The 16,019-nt window shown below is 48.8% G+C and overlaps 1 protein-coding gene across 1 annotated transcript in view; it reads right to left on the reverse strand.

Annotated features, from left to right (window-relative positions):
* Window positions 1-16,019, reverse strand: part of RASSF5 (Ras association domain family member 5) — an 82,841-nt gene that overhangs the window by 44,764 nt on the left and 22,058 nt on the right. The window contains exon 2 of the mRNA XM_054480176.2: window positions 8,217-8,338. Coding sequence (XP_054336151.1) covers window positions 8,217-8,338 — 122 coding nt within the window. The remainder of the gene's footprint in view (window positions 1-8,216; window positions 8,339-16,019) is intronic.

The raw sequence follows: 16,019 nt of genomic DNA on the forward strand, positions 1-16,019 counted from the left end.
CACTAAAATAACAAAACAAAGGGTTAAAGCTTGCAGGCAACAAATGGGATAAAATGCAATCATAAAGTATATTCAATTAGTCCAAAAGAAGGTAAGAAAAAAAAAGAAAAAGCGAACCAAGAACAGATAGAATACTCATAGAAAACCAATAGCTGGCTGGGTGCAGTAGCTCATGCCCATAATCCCAGCACTTTGGGAGGCTGAGGCGGGAGGATCACTTGAGCCCCTGATCACTTGAGACCAGGCTGGGCAACATGGCAAAACCCGGTCTCTACAAAAAATACAAAAAAGTCAGCCAGGTGTGGTGGCACATGTGTAGTCCCAGTTCCTCGAGAGGCTGAGGTGGAGGATCACCTGAGCCTGGGAAGGTTGAAGCTGCAGTGAGCCATGATTCTGTCACTGCACTCCATCCTGGGTGACTGAATGAGATCCTGTCTCAAAAAAAAAAAAAAAATAGAAAAAGAAGAAAGAAAAGAAAAAAAGTAGTAAGAAGATAGACTTAAAATCTACCTATATCGTGAGCCGGATTCGCGCCACTGTACTCCAGCCTGGGCGACAGAGCAAGACTGTCTCAAAAAAAACCTAGCTATATCAATAATCACATTAAATGCAAATGATCTAAATACTCAAAGGGTAGAGATGAGCAGATTGGTTTAAAAAAAAAAACAAGATCCAACTATTTGCTGCCTATAAGAAATATCTTTAAATATAAAGAGACACATAGCCTAAAAATGAAAGGGTGGATTAGGGAATGCCATGCTAATGGTAATTAAAAGAAAGCTGCAGTAACTATGTTAATATCGGACAAAGTAGGTTTCATAGTAGAGAATGTTAACAGGGATAAAGAAGGTCATTTCATAATGATACACAGGTCAATTAACTAAGAAGACATAATAATCCTAAAAGTATCCCATGTGCTGGCTCGTGCCTGTGATCCTAGCACTTTAGGAGGATCGCTTGAGGCCAGGGGTTCAAGATCAGCCTGGGCAACAGAGCAAGACCCCATCCCTACAAAAAACTCAAAAAATATTCAGGCATGGTGGCACACACCTGTAGTACCAGCTACTTGGGAGGCTGAGGCTGGAGGATCACTTGAGCCCAGGAGTTCAAGGTTATAATGAGCACCACTACACTCCAGCCTGGGTGAAAGAGTGAGACCCTGTCTGTTAAAAAAAAAAAAAATAGAAGAAATTCCTAAAAGTTTATGTACCTAATAATGGAGCTTCAAAATACAGCCATATTAACTGTAAAGAGAAATACACAAATCCACAATTATATTTGGAGATTTCAACACTTCTTTCAATAATAAATGAAATGAGTAGACAGAACACAGGTATGCCTCAACAAATGTCAGCCACTGTTGTTATCAGTCACAGTTCAGTTAACATGTTTTGAAGCTTTCAGAAGGGACCCAAGACCCTGCACCTCCTGAGAGGTGTGCTGGTAGGTCTATCAAGTGTGTTAGGGAGCCCGGGGCTTCAGGCAAGGACACATCCCCCCACCCCCAGCACCTGCCCTTTTAGGCGCATTTCTTCTTGCTCTCTAGCTCCCCCATGTGGTCATCCTGGGTTCAACACGTGGCTGTTGGGCTGAGGGACAAGACAGGACTGGCCACAGGAGCTTTTTTTTCTCAAGGGTCTGGAAAGGTAGAGACCGGGTTAATGCAGACAGTGGCATGTCTGCAGGAGGGAGCAAAGGACTGGGAGCCAGGAAACACAGAACTCCAAGCCATTGGAGTCACCACTCTGCTGCAGGGGCTGAGGGGTGATTGCAGCAGGGTCCCTGCTAAGGCTTGACAGTGTTTGGGGTTGGGGGTGTAGGCAGAAAGGCAGCAGGGACCTGCAGGGCTGAAATGCTGGCTGGCCGGGCTGATCTATCCTGGAACCCTGGAAGCCATCTGCCCCTTTGGTGAGTGGGGACAGGGACTCATCCACAGGGTGGAACAGTGACTTGGGGCCTCAACAACAGTCATAAACCTTATAGCAAAAAATGTCCACCCAAACCACAAAGCCAGAGAGTCCTGGTTTTATATCCAGGACAATAACCCTACTTTCTGGTGTTTTGGAGAGCTGGCAGAGCCAGACCATAAGGGTTGTGTGTGCTAATCCAGATTTAGACTCATTTTGAGAGCAATGGGAAGCCACTGAGGGTTTTCATCACAGGAGTAACACAGTTAAAAAATCTAAATCTAGCAAGACTCTTAGAGGTACCAGAGATGGCCCAGGACTGTCACCTAGAATACTCATGCTTTTGTCCACTCGCTTTCACACACCTCTTCTCGCTGGAGCCTCACAGGGTCCCATTTCTCAGAGGAGAAACCTGAGACTCAAAGAAACTAAGAGGCTTGTCCTGGCTCATATGTCAAGTATTTCGTCTACACAATCTGGACTAGAACCTAGCTATTTGGTCAGCCAGGCCAAGGGTCTGTGTTTTAAGAAAACATTTACTGCCTTTTAATAATATGACATTAGGGCCAGGTGCAGTGGCTCACACCTGTAATCCCAGCACTTTGGGAGGCCGAGGCAGGCGGATCAAGAGGTCAGGAGACCGATACCAGCCTGGCCAACATGGTGAAACCCTGTTTCTACTTAAAATACAAAAATTAGCCTGGCACGGTGGCGCACACCTGTAATCCCAGCTATTCAGGAGGCTGAGGCAGGAGAATTACTTGAACCCGGGAGGCGGAGGTTGCAGTGAGCACAGATTGCACCGCTGTACTCCAGCCTAGCGACAGAGCAAGACTCAATATCAAAAAAAAATAAAAAATGACATTAGGAACATATGAAAAGCATTTGGCTATTCAAACAACACAGAAACAAAGGGCAAAAGGTGAGAGCCTCACTCTACCCCTTTCAATGTCCACCCCCTCCCAGGGTGAAATCTCTTTCAGTAGTTAGCTGAGCACTACCAGGCCCTCGTTCTGCATTTACACACACACACACACACACACACACACACACACGTACATGCAAAATACAAATGGCCTGGTCCTATGTGTACTGTGGAGGGACCTGCGTTCATGCTGCACAATTCCGTATCAGTATATACAGATCCAAGTCTCCTTTGGAAGAGCACCTTGATATTGGTAAGAACAGCTGGCAATTCCTTCTCAGCATCCCAGGAGCTCTCTCCATTGCTCACACTGCCCCTTAGGCACTCCCTGGACCCAGTGCCCTGGTAGTCCAGGCACTAGATGGCCAAAGAGAGTAGCCTCTATAGGGCAGCATCTCCCGCAAATGACACCTGAAAGGACTTTAGAACAGTGCCTGGATTTTTTTTTTTTTTTCTGTCAGGGTCTCACTCTGCTGCCCAGATGGGAGTACAGTGGCATGATCATAGCTCACTGTAGCCTCCTTCTCCTCAGTTCAAGCTGTCCTCCTACCTCAGCCTCCCAAGTAGCTAGCACTACAGATGCACACCACCACACCTGGCCAGTGTTTTTAATTTTTAGTAGAGACAAGGCCTTGCTATGTTGCCCAGGCTGGTCTCAAACTCCTGGGCTCAAGCGATCCTCCTGCCTTGGCCTCACAAAGTGCAGACATTAAAGGTGTGAGCCACTGTGCCTGGCTAGTGCCTGGCTTAATAAGTGTTTGTGGAGTAAATTTGAGGCAATCCTTAGACACATATTAAAAGAAATTATAAGTATTCATTTAATGTGTGCTGAGAAAAAATTCCTAAGTACATCAAACCAGTGATTCAAGGATATTTTAAAATTTCCTTTAACATAAGTTTATTTAAATTTAATAAAATAAGTCTATTTAAAGAGAAATGTTAAGTAAATAGTAGACAGGTGGAACACGAGCAGGGCCTGAGTCCTGAGTGGGGAAAGTGCCTGAGTGTGGTCTGGGAACGGCCATGGGAGGGGCTGGCCTTTGCAGCTGAGGGCCTGGGAGCCTGGTTTCCGAGGTTGCTGCTCAGGGACTGTCTTAGTCCATTTTGTGTTGCTATAGGAATACCTGAGGCTGGGTAATTTATAAAGAAAAAAGGTTTATTTGGCTTGGGGTTCTTCAGGCTGTACAAGCATTACACCAGCATCTACTTGGCTTCTGGGGAGGCCTCAGGAAGCTTTTACTCATGGTAGAAGGGGAAGGGGGAGCAGGCGCGTCACATTCGAGATGGACAGCAAGAGAGAGATGCTAGGGTTGTCTTAAACAACCAGCTCTTGTGTGAACTAATAGAGCGACAGCTCATTCATTATTGCAAGGACAGCACCAAGCCATTCATGAGGGATCCACCCCCATGACCCAAACACCTCCCGACAGTCCCACCTCCAACATTGGAGGCTACATTTCAACATGAGATTTGGAGGGAAAACACACATCGAAACCATATCAGGGACTCTGGAGGATCAGGAGGAAGGGGTAGGACTCTGGGCCTGCTGGCGTAAGATTTGAGCACTGGCTGCAAGGGATTGGAGTGGAAGGGGTGGCGCTCATGATGCTCTCTTGCAATCTGTGCATTCCATGTACCAAGAAAAGTGGCACCCAAGGCGAAAGGGACAGAGCTGCCGGGGTTGCCCTGGGCTGCAGCAGGTGATAATGAGAATCCAGTGGTGGGCAAGGACAACGACTTCTTCTCTTGGGGCCAGCTTCCCCATAGGCAGCGAAAGGACTGAACCAAGCCGTCAGAGGCCTCACTTTATCGTGAGGGCACCAGGAGCCACTGAGGGCTTTTTTCCTCCCAGGGGTGACATGATAAGAGCACCTTTAAGACCACCAGAAGTATAAATTCTTTGAGGTGTAATCCTAAATAAAAGAACTGCAGCTGTTAGGGTAACTGATTGTGGTCATTAGCCAATAGCGATGATGTTCCTTAGCAAATGAGGCTTAAACTGAAAAAGGGGTCTAGGGTAGACCTGAAGGAGATTTGCTTGGTCACACATGGGTGCCCAGGGAAAAGTCAGACATCAGAGACCTCAGAGATCTTTAAGGAGAGACTCCGAAACCCTCGTTTCTGTGGTTGACAAAAGCACAGGAAGCTCCCAGCGGCCTTCCTCAGTTTCTGATGCCTGTTTCTGATGGCCTTTTGAGTTTGCCACTGGGGATTCTGAGCTCACCCCTGCCTGCTTCCACACCTGTCCCTCCTTCCTCCCCAGCTGCCTCCCTGTGGCATGGCAGGGATAAGACAGAACCTTGGGATTGTTGCTTTTAAAATGTTGAGGCCAAATACTTATCTACAGGATGATCTCAATCATGTTTTGAAAAATGTATGAATGTTCAGGAAGAACATATAAAAATGTTAATAAAGAATGGTTCTCTCTGGATGGAGGAAAATAAATGCTTTTCTTTTCCTTAAAGAGCAGAGAGGGCCGGGCACAGTGGCTCATACCTGTAATTCCAGCACTTTGGGAGGCCAAGGTGGGTGGATCATTTGAGGTCAGGGGTTCGAGACCAGCCTGGCCAACATGGTGAAACCCCATCTCTACTGAAAATACAAAAATTAGCCGGGCATGGTGGAGCACACTTGTAATCTCAGCTACTCAGAAAGCTGAGTGAGGCAGAATTACTTGAACCCAGGAGGTGGAGGTTGCAGTGAGCTGAGATCGTGCCACTACACTCCAGCTTAGGCAACAGAGTGAGACTCTGTCTCAGGAAAAAAAAAAAAAAAAAAAAAAAGATCAGAGAGGAGAAATGCCACTGAGATGAGACCCCCCCTAAGCCATACATACCCGGAAATAGCTGAGCTCAGATCTGAGCCCCTGCTCCCTTAAATCCCCCAAGAAAACAGCACTAGCACATGAAGTTAGCTCAGCCCAGGTGATGATGTCAAGGTGAAAGAAAGCTCCATCTTGAGATTTAACAGAAAATCAAGCCAAGGCGGAAATGAGCACAAACAGGCTTTTTAGAAGAGGCAAGTGGGCCTGGAGCAGGGCCCAGGTTTTATTGATAGAGGGCTGGGTCCTGCCCCAGTTCTGCTGAAGCATGCAGTCAGGCCTGTCCAAGGCAAATACAGCAGCAGCCTGATCCGGCCAGCCCAGGAGCAAACCCCATGCCAGGCTGTTTGCCCACTGGGGGCTGTTCAGCTCCCACGTGGGGTTCTTGGCTCCTTCCTCTGCAATGTTTCAGTGGTGTTTCTGCTCTAGACAAGCCCTGATTTCACTTGCCAGAGGGTTCCAAGGTTGATTCTTCTCTCCAACAGAGGAAAGGGGGTCACTCTGTTTCCAAAAACTCAGACTTGAAAGCATCTCTTCACTGCTGACATTTGGAGGATGAGACAATGAATCCAGCCAACTCCAGGCTTTCCCTGGGCCTTTTGCCTGCCACACTTGGGAGATCGCTAGCCCACTCTAGGGCAGGGTTTCTCAGTCTTGGCCCAATTGACATTTGAGGTCAGATAATTCTTTGTTGTGGGGGGCTGTTCTATGCAATACAGGCCAGCTAGTAGCATTCCTGGCCTTTTCTAGAATCAGTAGCATCCCCTAAGTTGTGACAACCAAAAATGTCTTCAGACAAATGTCCTAGGGGGTGAGTAAAATTGCTGCCTTTTGAGACCTGCTGCTCTAGAGGAAGGAATAGAAAAAGACCCAAAGAGGAGACCCAGGAAGTAATGGGGACAGCCGGAATCCAGGGTGGGGTGCAGGGCTGAGGAGATCAGAAAGAAGAGACGCTTGGAAACTCCCAAAGAGAAAAGCAAATTGAGACCAGAAAAGGTTGTTTCAATAAGATTTTTAGGAAATGTTGCTATATGGTGTGCTATGTAACCTCCTCCCTCTGTCTTCTGAGGAAAACCTTCAGGAAACATCTGCATTGCCCATCAGTGCTTTTGGGGACCAGATGTGCCTCCCCTCCTTTCCCTGTGCCCCATCCTGGATAGACAGTTCCTGCTAAGGGTAAGGCCCTTTCAAGAGGCCTGGTTACATTCAGGCTACACCAGAAATAGTTACTATTCCAGCGTCTGTGGAGAGATGTGCAAAGTTTTAAAATATACATTTTAGAACCAATCCAGTATCACCCTTATAAAAACATGTATCATTCTTGCTTTCTAATAATTCTTTTTCCAGGGAGAGAGAAAGGCATGGGGGAACAGCTGGGAGGCTGGTAACACCCATGGTGAATTAGGCATTTGAACACTGTTGATTGTGTTCCAGAAAAAGCATGTGATGGCTACTCTGGAGACTGGGGGCTGCTTGTGAGTCCCCCATCCAGCACCTGGGTCCCCCAATGTAGTTTCTCAGAGCACCTTGAGATTTTCTGTCAGAGACACAGGATATATTTGTTTAAAGTCTCGCTCCCTTACCCTACTGTGAGCACTGGATGTGTAGAAACCATGTCTGTTATTTTCATCATTAAGTCCTCAGCATTCCTGGGCCTGGCACATGGTGAACACTCGAAACTTATTTGTTAAATGAATTAAAGGATTATATTCTTACTTCCCTCACTCGCAACGTTCAACTCACACATTAAGGCTTAAATCAAACATCACCTCCTCTGGGAAGCCTTCCCTGATTTCTCCCAGCAGAAACAATTGCACTATATAGCCAAACACTTGGTTCATACTTTTATTGCAACATGCATCACAGTGTATGCTATTTGTTGGTATTCTGCCTCCCCTGCCAGAATGTAAGCTGTCTGAGGACAAGAATTGTGATGTATCATTTATTACCCCAACTCTCACCCATGCTTGGTACATAGTAGATACTCAATAAATGCTCGTTCAATGCAGGAAGCAATAAACACACTCCTCTGTCTCCATTCTAAATCCTAGAAATCAAAGTTCAGATACAGTTCAAGTGTCTTTACAAAACCCAGAACCAAAAGCTGCTTTGGACATCAATTTTCTGGTTCTTTAACACAGGGAGAGAACATTTGCCCAGCCCCTCTGAAGGTTGGGCTGGCCTGGCTGGACAATGTGCTTGAGATGCCTCAGCCCCAGCATCCCCACTGTCCCAGGGCTATGAGGCCTTTAGGGACGATCAGAAGGCTTCTCTGGAAGCCACCTCACTGCTCACCCATACCCACATCTCTGGTTCAGAGCCCTAAGCCACAATAGGCTCTGTACTTGGGGGGAACTACAGGGGACTTCTGAGTATCTTCAGAGTTCTCTGTGTCACTTCCCCTAGTCCCCTTGGAACAGGGTGTCTGTGAACTCCATCCAATGCATGTGGAATCTGAGGCCTCATGCCACCTCCTGCTCACCAGAGCTCCTGGGAGAGAAAGTGGAGCCCGGGGCACCCGCAGAGGCTGTTCCCAGCTTGGTACACGAGCTTTGCCACCTACCTGGCTACAGGTCAGGGTGAGGGTGCTTTCTGGAGAGGGTCTGTCCCAGGATAAACCCTCCTGCTGACTGCAGTCCAACTGGATCAGGCTGCGGCATTCTGGGTGACAGGTGAATTTACAGTCTGGAGGTAAAGAACAAAAGGGAGATTAGAGGACAGGCAGGATTCCTCCCCACTTTCACCCAGAGAAATAACCTGGGAGATTGCATTAGTTTCCAGTGGGAAGAGCAGTGCAGGAGAGAAGTGGTGGGGCGGGAGACAGCGTGAAGATGCCGCCCTGCTTGGAGCCCCCAGGAAGGATGCAAGTTAAGTGCTCTACGCATTTGCAAACTGCTTTCACCTGCGTTACTTTGTGTGACTCTGCAATCATTATTGTTTCCATTTTACAGATAGAAAATTGGGGCCTAGAGACTGAGTGACTTTCTCGAGGTCAGATCTTCTGCCTCCCAGACTGGTGCTCTTTCTACCACTTTACATTAATCAACCAGTGGCCATAAATCCCTGGGGAAGGACTTGACTTTTCTGGGCTTTATGTTGCCAATCTGTAAAATACAGGTTGTGCATCCCCAAGCTGAAAATCAGATCTCCAAGATGCTCCAAAATCTGAAACTCTTTGAGCATCGACATGACACTCTAAGGAAGTGCTCATTGGAGCAATTCGGATTTTTGACTTTCAAATTTGGGATGCTTGACTGGTATCATACGTATTCCCAAATCTGAAAAAAGTCCAAAATCAGAAACACTTCCGGTCTCAAGCATTTCAGATAAAGGATACTCAGCCTGTATGGGTAATAGCTGCCCTGCCTGCTTCTAGTTATAAAGGAGGACATATCTTGAAGAATTAAAAGTGCTTCCAGAGACAAAGGCATTATCATAGCAGGAAGTGCTGTTACCTCTCTCTGACCTGGCCCAGGCTAGAATGTGGGGATGCTACTCTGAATGCAGCTGAAATAGCCCACAAACCACATCCCAGATCCAGGGATTCCACGGGGGAAGCACATTCCATCGACAATGTTCACTTCCGTGGAAGCAGAGACTTAGTGACCAGAGTTGAAAAGAGCCTTGGGGACTACCTTAGAGATGGGGAAACTGAGGCCAGAGAGAAAAAGTGAGGTGCCCAATGACACACAGCTCATTGGTGGCAGCGCCAAGGCTGCTAATATTTTCCAGCTTTCTCAAGGGCTCTCTTTGGAGCCTCCTGGCAGAAGGGAGGTGAAGTCAAAGGCAGCAGGAGACTCAGCGAGGCGAGGGGAGGGCAGGGGAGCCGGGGTGGGGGGTAGTGAAGACAAGGTGGCAGCAGAAGAAAGTAACACAAGTCCATCAGCAGGCAAAATGCTCGCATCTGAGGTGTGGTCCTCACAGATAGCTGCCGGGTCAGCTGGGGTCACCTATTCTGGAGATGCCTCAGCTCGGCCAGAAGGCCCAGCCTTCTAGGTGCTGGAATCTCATAAATTTTCCTTCTGGACTGTGAAGGCAAGTCATGAGGATGGGCTAGAGTGGGCAGGTTTTGTGGCAGGAGTCGTGACACCCTGGACTTGATTGCATACCTGGGGATTAGGGGGCCACTTTTGGTTGATAAGGGCTCAGGCACCTCGAAATGCTTTTCCTTCCAACAGGCTCCAAAAATTCAGTACATTTGGTGTCGATTTTTAAAAGCCACCACAGCACACTCTATCTTGGCGGAAGGGTGATGGCTCCTTTTCTCCCCACTTTTGGGGAGCTTTGGAATGACACCCCCCTCTCCCCAGCTGCCCCTTCCCTTACTCCCCCAAAGATAAGCACCTGGGCCATGTTTCTTGCACGGGTTTTGCCACTTATGTCTGCAGGGGAGCACCCTGACAAATGTGGGGACACACAGAGATCCCAGAACCGCACGACCTTCCTACCCATGGCCTGACCACCTTTCTGCAACAGCGTCTGGAAGCTTCACTGCTCATCTCCCTTGTGCTCGAAAGTGAAGCCCACCAATATCCTCTCCTTCAGATCCCACGCTTCTCTAGGCCTCCCTCCTCCTCTCACTTGGAGACAGAAATGAATGAAGTCAATTCCCTGGGGCATGCACCCATCTCCCTGCAGGCACCCACATGCATTTCTGGGTCCTCCATGGGAGACCTCTTGCTCAGCACAAAAACAGCCTCCCCTTTAGTAAGGTGAAGGGCACAAAGGGAAGTGCAGGCCAAACTTCTGCCCGCAGTGCCCAGAAATACCAGGGCTTTGATAAGGGAGCACTGAGGCCAGAACCCACAATGGGCAGCATTGTTCCTGGCGCTGGCACTGGGACACACCTGTATGGCTCTGGTAGAGCTTTGAGCGATGAAGAATGCTCTGAGGATGCCAAGAAATGGCAACAAGGCAAAGGAGGAAGGACTGAAAGCTCGCCCAACTCCACGGTGATGAGAGCTGCCATAACTCACAAATGGGAAGGCACCTGGGAGAGGAGGAAGTTGTCTCTCCTCCTCTTTTAGCTCCTTGTCCTATTGGCACAGGCAGTCTGTGTCCATCTGTGCATCTGAATCTCTCAATTTCCATCTCTCTCCCTCTCTCTCTCACACACACACACACACACACACACACACACACACACACACACACACTGAAAACATCACCATGCTGAGCTGGACAACACTAAGTAGCAGAAGACTCTGAGAAGTGTTCTGGGATTTTATAAGAAGCATGTTTGAGCACCAAAGACTTTGTTCCATCAGACCATGTAATCACAGGCTGTGGCAAAACCTCTGAAGCACATCTTCTTACATCCTGGTCCTGGAAATGCCAAGCCCAGGGCTTTTAGGCCAGCAGAAATGAAGTCAGAGCCCCCATGCCTTTCTCCAAACCCAAAAGCAACAGGCTGCAGGCCTGACGTGTTCAGGGATTGGGGAGACCCATGAGATTCCAAAGACAGAGCCACGTTCCACTAGACCCAGTGGTTAATTCTCCACAGACCACAGTTCCCTTAAGGCAGCTCATCATCAGCTGCTGCCAAACCAAACCAGCCCCTGCCCTTGGTATTCCACTGTCCTCCACAGCCTTCAGCTGGTGCTCAATTTATGTTTTGTTTTTCGTTTTTTCTTTTTGAGGCAAGGTTTCACTCTGCCGCCCAGGCTGCAGTGCAGTGGTGCTATCGTGGCTCTCTGCAACCTCCACCTCCTGGGCTCAAGTAATCCTCCCACTTCAGTCTCCTGAGTAGCTGGGACTGCAGGCGCCCACCACTGCACCTGGCTAATTAAAAAGGGTTTCACCATTTTGCCCAGGCTGGTCTCGAACTCCTGGGCTCAAGCGATTTGCCCATCTCTGCCTCCCAAAGTGCTGGGATTACAGGTGTGAGCCACCGCACCCGGCCAGGTGCTCAGTTTGGATGAGGAAGGAGGGAGGGAAAAGTGAAACTCTGGGTGGAGCATGGCTTCCAGGAAGGAAGGGTTCAGCCCTCCCTGGACAGCTAGTGCCATCTCCTCTGGCAGCAGCATCAATGTCTGGAGCATGGGGGCTTCCTCATGCTCTGTGCTAGCCCGAGAGTGAGGATGAATTAGACAAGAAACCTGGGAAACCCAGGCTCACTGGGCAGATGGGCTGCACATGTGAAAAGATAACTAACAACAGAGACAGCCCAAAGCAGGGGCCTGGCTGTGGCACAGACCTAGGAAGCTTGCTCAACTAGAGACAGTTGCCAGCCAGAGCAGGCAGGGAGGGCTTCAGGGTGCAGGCAGCTCTGGGGAGCTTCCAGAGGAGATGAGACTCCAGGGAAACCCTGTGACCTTATCACAGGGGCCAAGAGGAGGCAGGGGATTCTGTCATCACTAAAGAGGACAAGGATCTTGCCAACAAGAGGCAGCAACAGATTAAGGAGTAATATTTGTAGGTTCTAGCTGTAGTTTCTCTGGGAGAACAGGCATTTCTTGATATTGACATTGCCATCTGTAAAATCAAATGATCCTTTCCCTTTTGTAGCCTTTCCTTCCAATGATAGCCCCTATCCCTATTCCTAGGGGATGCTTTGAGGAAAGTAAATGTGCTTCCAGGATTTGGAAGAGGGGCCTATGAAAATATATAGAAGGGGACAACTATAAAGGGAAATGAAGGAGACAAACCACAGTAGGCGCCCCTCTCCCCAGGAGGGAGCCACAGCCAGGAGCTGGGATGGAGGGCTGAGGACCTCAGCACCCAGGAACCAAGTACCATGAACCAGGTGACTTAAACAAACAGAAATACTGTCTCGCAGTTCTGGAGGCTAGATTGAAATCAAGTGTTGGCTGGGCCAGGCCTGCTCTGAAATAACCAGGAGAGTCCTGTGTTGCCTCTTTCTGGCTTCTGATGATTTGCTGGATTCCTCGGTGTGCAGCTGCATGACTCCAGCCTCTGCGTCCATTGTCACGTGGCGTTCTCCCTGTGCTTCTGTCTTCTTATAAGAATACCAGTCAAATTGAATTAGGAGGCCAACCTACTCCAGTGCGACCTCATCTTAATGACACCTGCAACTACCATATTTCCGAATGAGGTTGCATTCTGAGCTACTGGGGGTTAGAACTTTTTTTTTCTTTTTTGAGACAGGGTCTCACTTTCTCACCCAAGTTGGAGTACGGTGGCGTGACCATAGCTCACTGTAACCTCAAACTCCTAGGCTCAAGCCATCCTCCTACCTCAGTGTCCTGAGTAGCTAGGACTACAGGTGTGTGCCACCGTGCCCAGCTGATTTTTTTGTTGCTGTTGAAACAGGGTCTCTCTATGTTACCCAGGCTGATATCAAACTCCCGGCCTCAAGTGATCCTCCCACTTCAGTCTCCCAAAGTGCTGGGATTACAGGCATGATTCACCGTGCCCAGCCTGGGCATTAGGACTTAAGTATATCATTTTTGGGGAAAGCCCAGTTCAATCCACAACACGGACCCTCCCTGGGTCATATTAGGAGCACAGAGCCCTTAGGCCCAAACAGATGGTGGTTTCAAGTGGAAATCACCTCCAGAGATCACAGTGGGCCGGCAGGACAGGACAGGGAGGCTAGGGAGTGGTAAACTGAGGCCAAGACGGCCTACCTACTTCTACCGGGCCTGCTCCTGGGCTTCACAGTCCATGAAGGTTACCGCCAAGGTCACCACCTCAAACATGGCCCGCAGGCCATGGTGGCCTATGCTTGGAGATGGCATTACTTCTTTCACTTTAGCCCTGAAGAAGTAAAGCCAGCAGGTGGAACTACACAGGAGTTCCACAGCTAGGAGGATGTTTTTCCAAAATTCAGAAGCTACAAACCTCCCCTTAATCCCCAGGGCTGCCAATGTTAGCTTTTACCCCACCCCAGTTGCCAAATGCACACACATACAGAGGCACACACATGCACCCTCTGCTGTGTGGCTGCATAGCCTGAGTGGCTGTTTTCTGAACCAGAAAACGGGTATGTTGATAAGAACTTATTCTGTTGATAAGAAACCCTTAAGGCCCTTTCACCCCAGAGTTGCATGCAAGATACAGAGACAACATAGAACTCTCCATTTAACTCTCCCCTCCTCCAGCCCAGGCCAAGGTGTGGGTAAGGGCCAGGCGGGCACCAAGGCGACTGAGCCCAGATGACAGCAGAGCTACCAGCCTCCCCTGTGGTCAATCCCAGGTCAGTGAACAGCAGCTTCTCACTCTGCATGGACAAAGCAACTTCTGATGCCTGAGGGAAAACACGACAACTTCTGAATCCGGGGACCTATGCCCATTCTCTGAACACCCCTACGCCTTTTTGAAGAAAGCCAATCTTACAGCAAACCTTAACACCCCCTTCCCCACTCTCCCTGAGGACCAGCAGCCTGGCCTATGCTGTGATATCATGGAAAGAGAATGGACTTTGAAGAAGGCGTAGCCTCCAGGCCCCGCTCAGTTAGCTCTGTGACCCTGGGTAAGTTATGAACTTCTCTGAGCATTAATTTTCTCTACCCTAAAACAGGAATCATAGTAGCCAGCTCCTAGGGCTGCCATGAGGGTTAAATGGGGTTCCTGACGTCAAGAACTACATAGAAGCCCTGGGAAGTGGAGGCTCCAAGTTAAGAGTTAATGATCCATCCCCTACCCTCTCTTTCCACTGCTCTGCTATGTGGATTCCTGAGTCTCACCAACCTTACTCCTATAGGTATTTCCAAAACAAGCACACAAATCACTTTTAGTTTTAAGATAATTTTGTTCTTAGGCACTATAGGGAAATCTGAAAAAGTAATATGCATTGGAAAATTACCATTTACCAAACTTTTTTTTTTTTTTTTTTTTGAGACGGAGTCTCGCTCTGTTGCCCAGGCTGGAGTGCAATGGCGCAAACTTGGCTCACTGCAAGCTCCGCCTCCTGGGTTCACGCCATTCTCCTGCCTCAGGCTCCTGAGTAGCTGGGACTACAGGCACCCGCCACCACGCCCGGCTAATTTTTGTATTTATTTATTTATTTTTTTTAGTAGAGACGGGGTTTCACCGTGTTAGCCAGGATGGTCTCAATCTCCTGACCTCGTGATCCACCTGCCTTGGCCTCCCAAAGTGCTGGGATTACAGGCGTGAGCCACCGTGCCCGGCTCAATTTACCAAAGTTTTAAAAAGGCAGGTGTAAAGCTTGTCCTGATCCTCTTGAATAAGTCAGTGGAGATTGTCGCCATCTCATGGTGCCTGTCTTCACTCCCTTTTCAAGGGGATTCTCCTTTAAGAATCCCCCATTTTTCCACTGGGTGTTGCCCCACTGGAGCCTCTGGGCTGGACCAGCTATGGCAGCTCCAAGACCACCCAGAGAGGGTCTCCAGCGCCCTCTGCGCACAGACCATCCCAGGGCAGCTCCACCACCTCCAGCCCCCTGAACCCTCACCCTGCAGCCTCTAACCTACCAGCTCCCCCAGCTAGGATACCGCCTCTCAACCTGGCCCCAAGATGTCCCTTCAGACTCAGGCTCTCATACAATAGACACAGTTGCTCCCTCTGCAACCTCACTGCCTGCTCCAGATCTCCTCGGCCACAGTTCCTGAATGTGACCCTTTCTGCAGCCCTTTGCTCTGGGCCCTGCTCCGAGTTTAGGAAGCCCATTCACTAGCAAGCATTCGGAAAGGGACTACTACAAATTGGTTGAGCGACTAAAGGAAGGAATGGTTCTCTGCCTTTTGCTGAAGTGGAGATGCCACAGTGAGAGTGCTGATCTGACCCCAGGCCGGTGTCCTAACCTCTACTGGCCTTGGTTTCCTCATCTGTTAAGTGGAGATGATAGCAGTACGGTTGTTGAGAATTAAATGAGAAAGTTATGTAAATAACAACACAACACTTGCTACATACTAGGAGTTCAATAATAGTAGCTCTTCTTTTTACCTCGCTAACATCCAAGTCTGTCTGGCCACTGGCCACAGCATCAGACATCCTCATCTCGAAAGCCCATCTGTGCACACCCCATCAGTGCCCACTGACCTTCCTCCAGACCTTCACCTGGAGGTGCATCACGGTCCTAAGGAAAAGGTCTTGATCATCCTCAGACCTTTCATGGCTCCCCTATGAGCAAGGGAGGCTCCAGGGCTCAGCTCCCTGCAGCGGGGAGGGGCTTGGTGTACTTGCTTGGAGTCTGTAAGGGGTAACCCTGCCCCACTTGGCAGAGAAGCCTCTTCCGGCCCCCTGGAACATCCCTCCTCCCTGCTTTTCTACTCACCCCTCCTCCAACATTTGAACTTCTAAAATCACACTCTAGTTTCAGAAAAGAAAATTGTTAACCAAAGTTAATAAGTTCCAGTATTAAAGGGGATGTGGGGGAATGAGAAGGTACTACCTTATTGGTGGTATCAATTTCCTGCAGGAATTTATTCTGAGTGTGTATTTA

Source organism: Pongo pygmaeus, chromosome 1 (assembly GCF_028885625.2).
Source record: "Pongo pygmaeus isolate AG05252 chromosome 1, NHGRI_mPonPyg2-v2.0_pri, whole genome shotgun sequence".
In the NCBI taxonomy this organism is placed as follows: domain Eukaryota; kingdom Metazoa; phylum Chordata; class Mammalia; order Primates; family Hominidae; genus Pongo; species Pongo pygmaeus.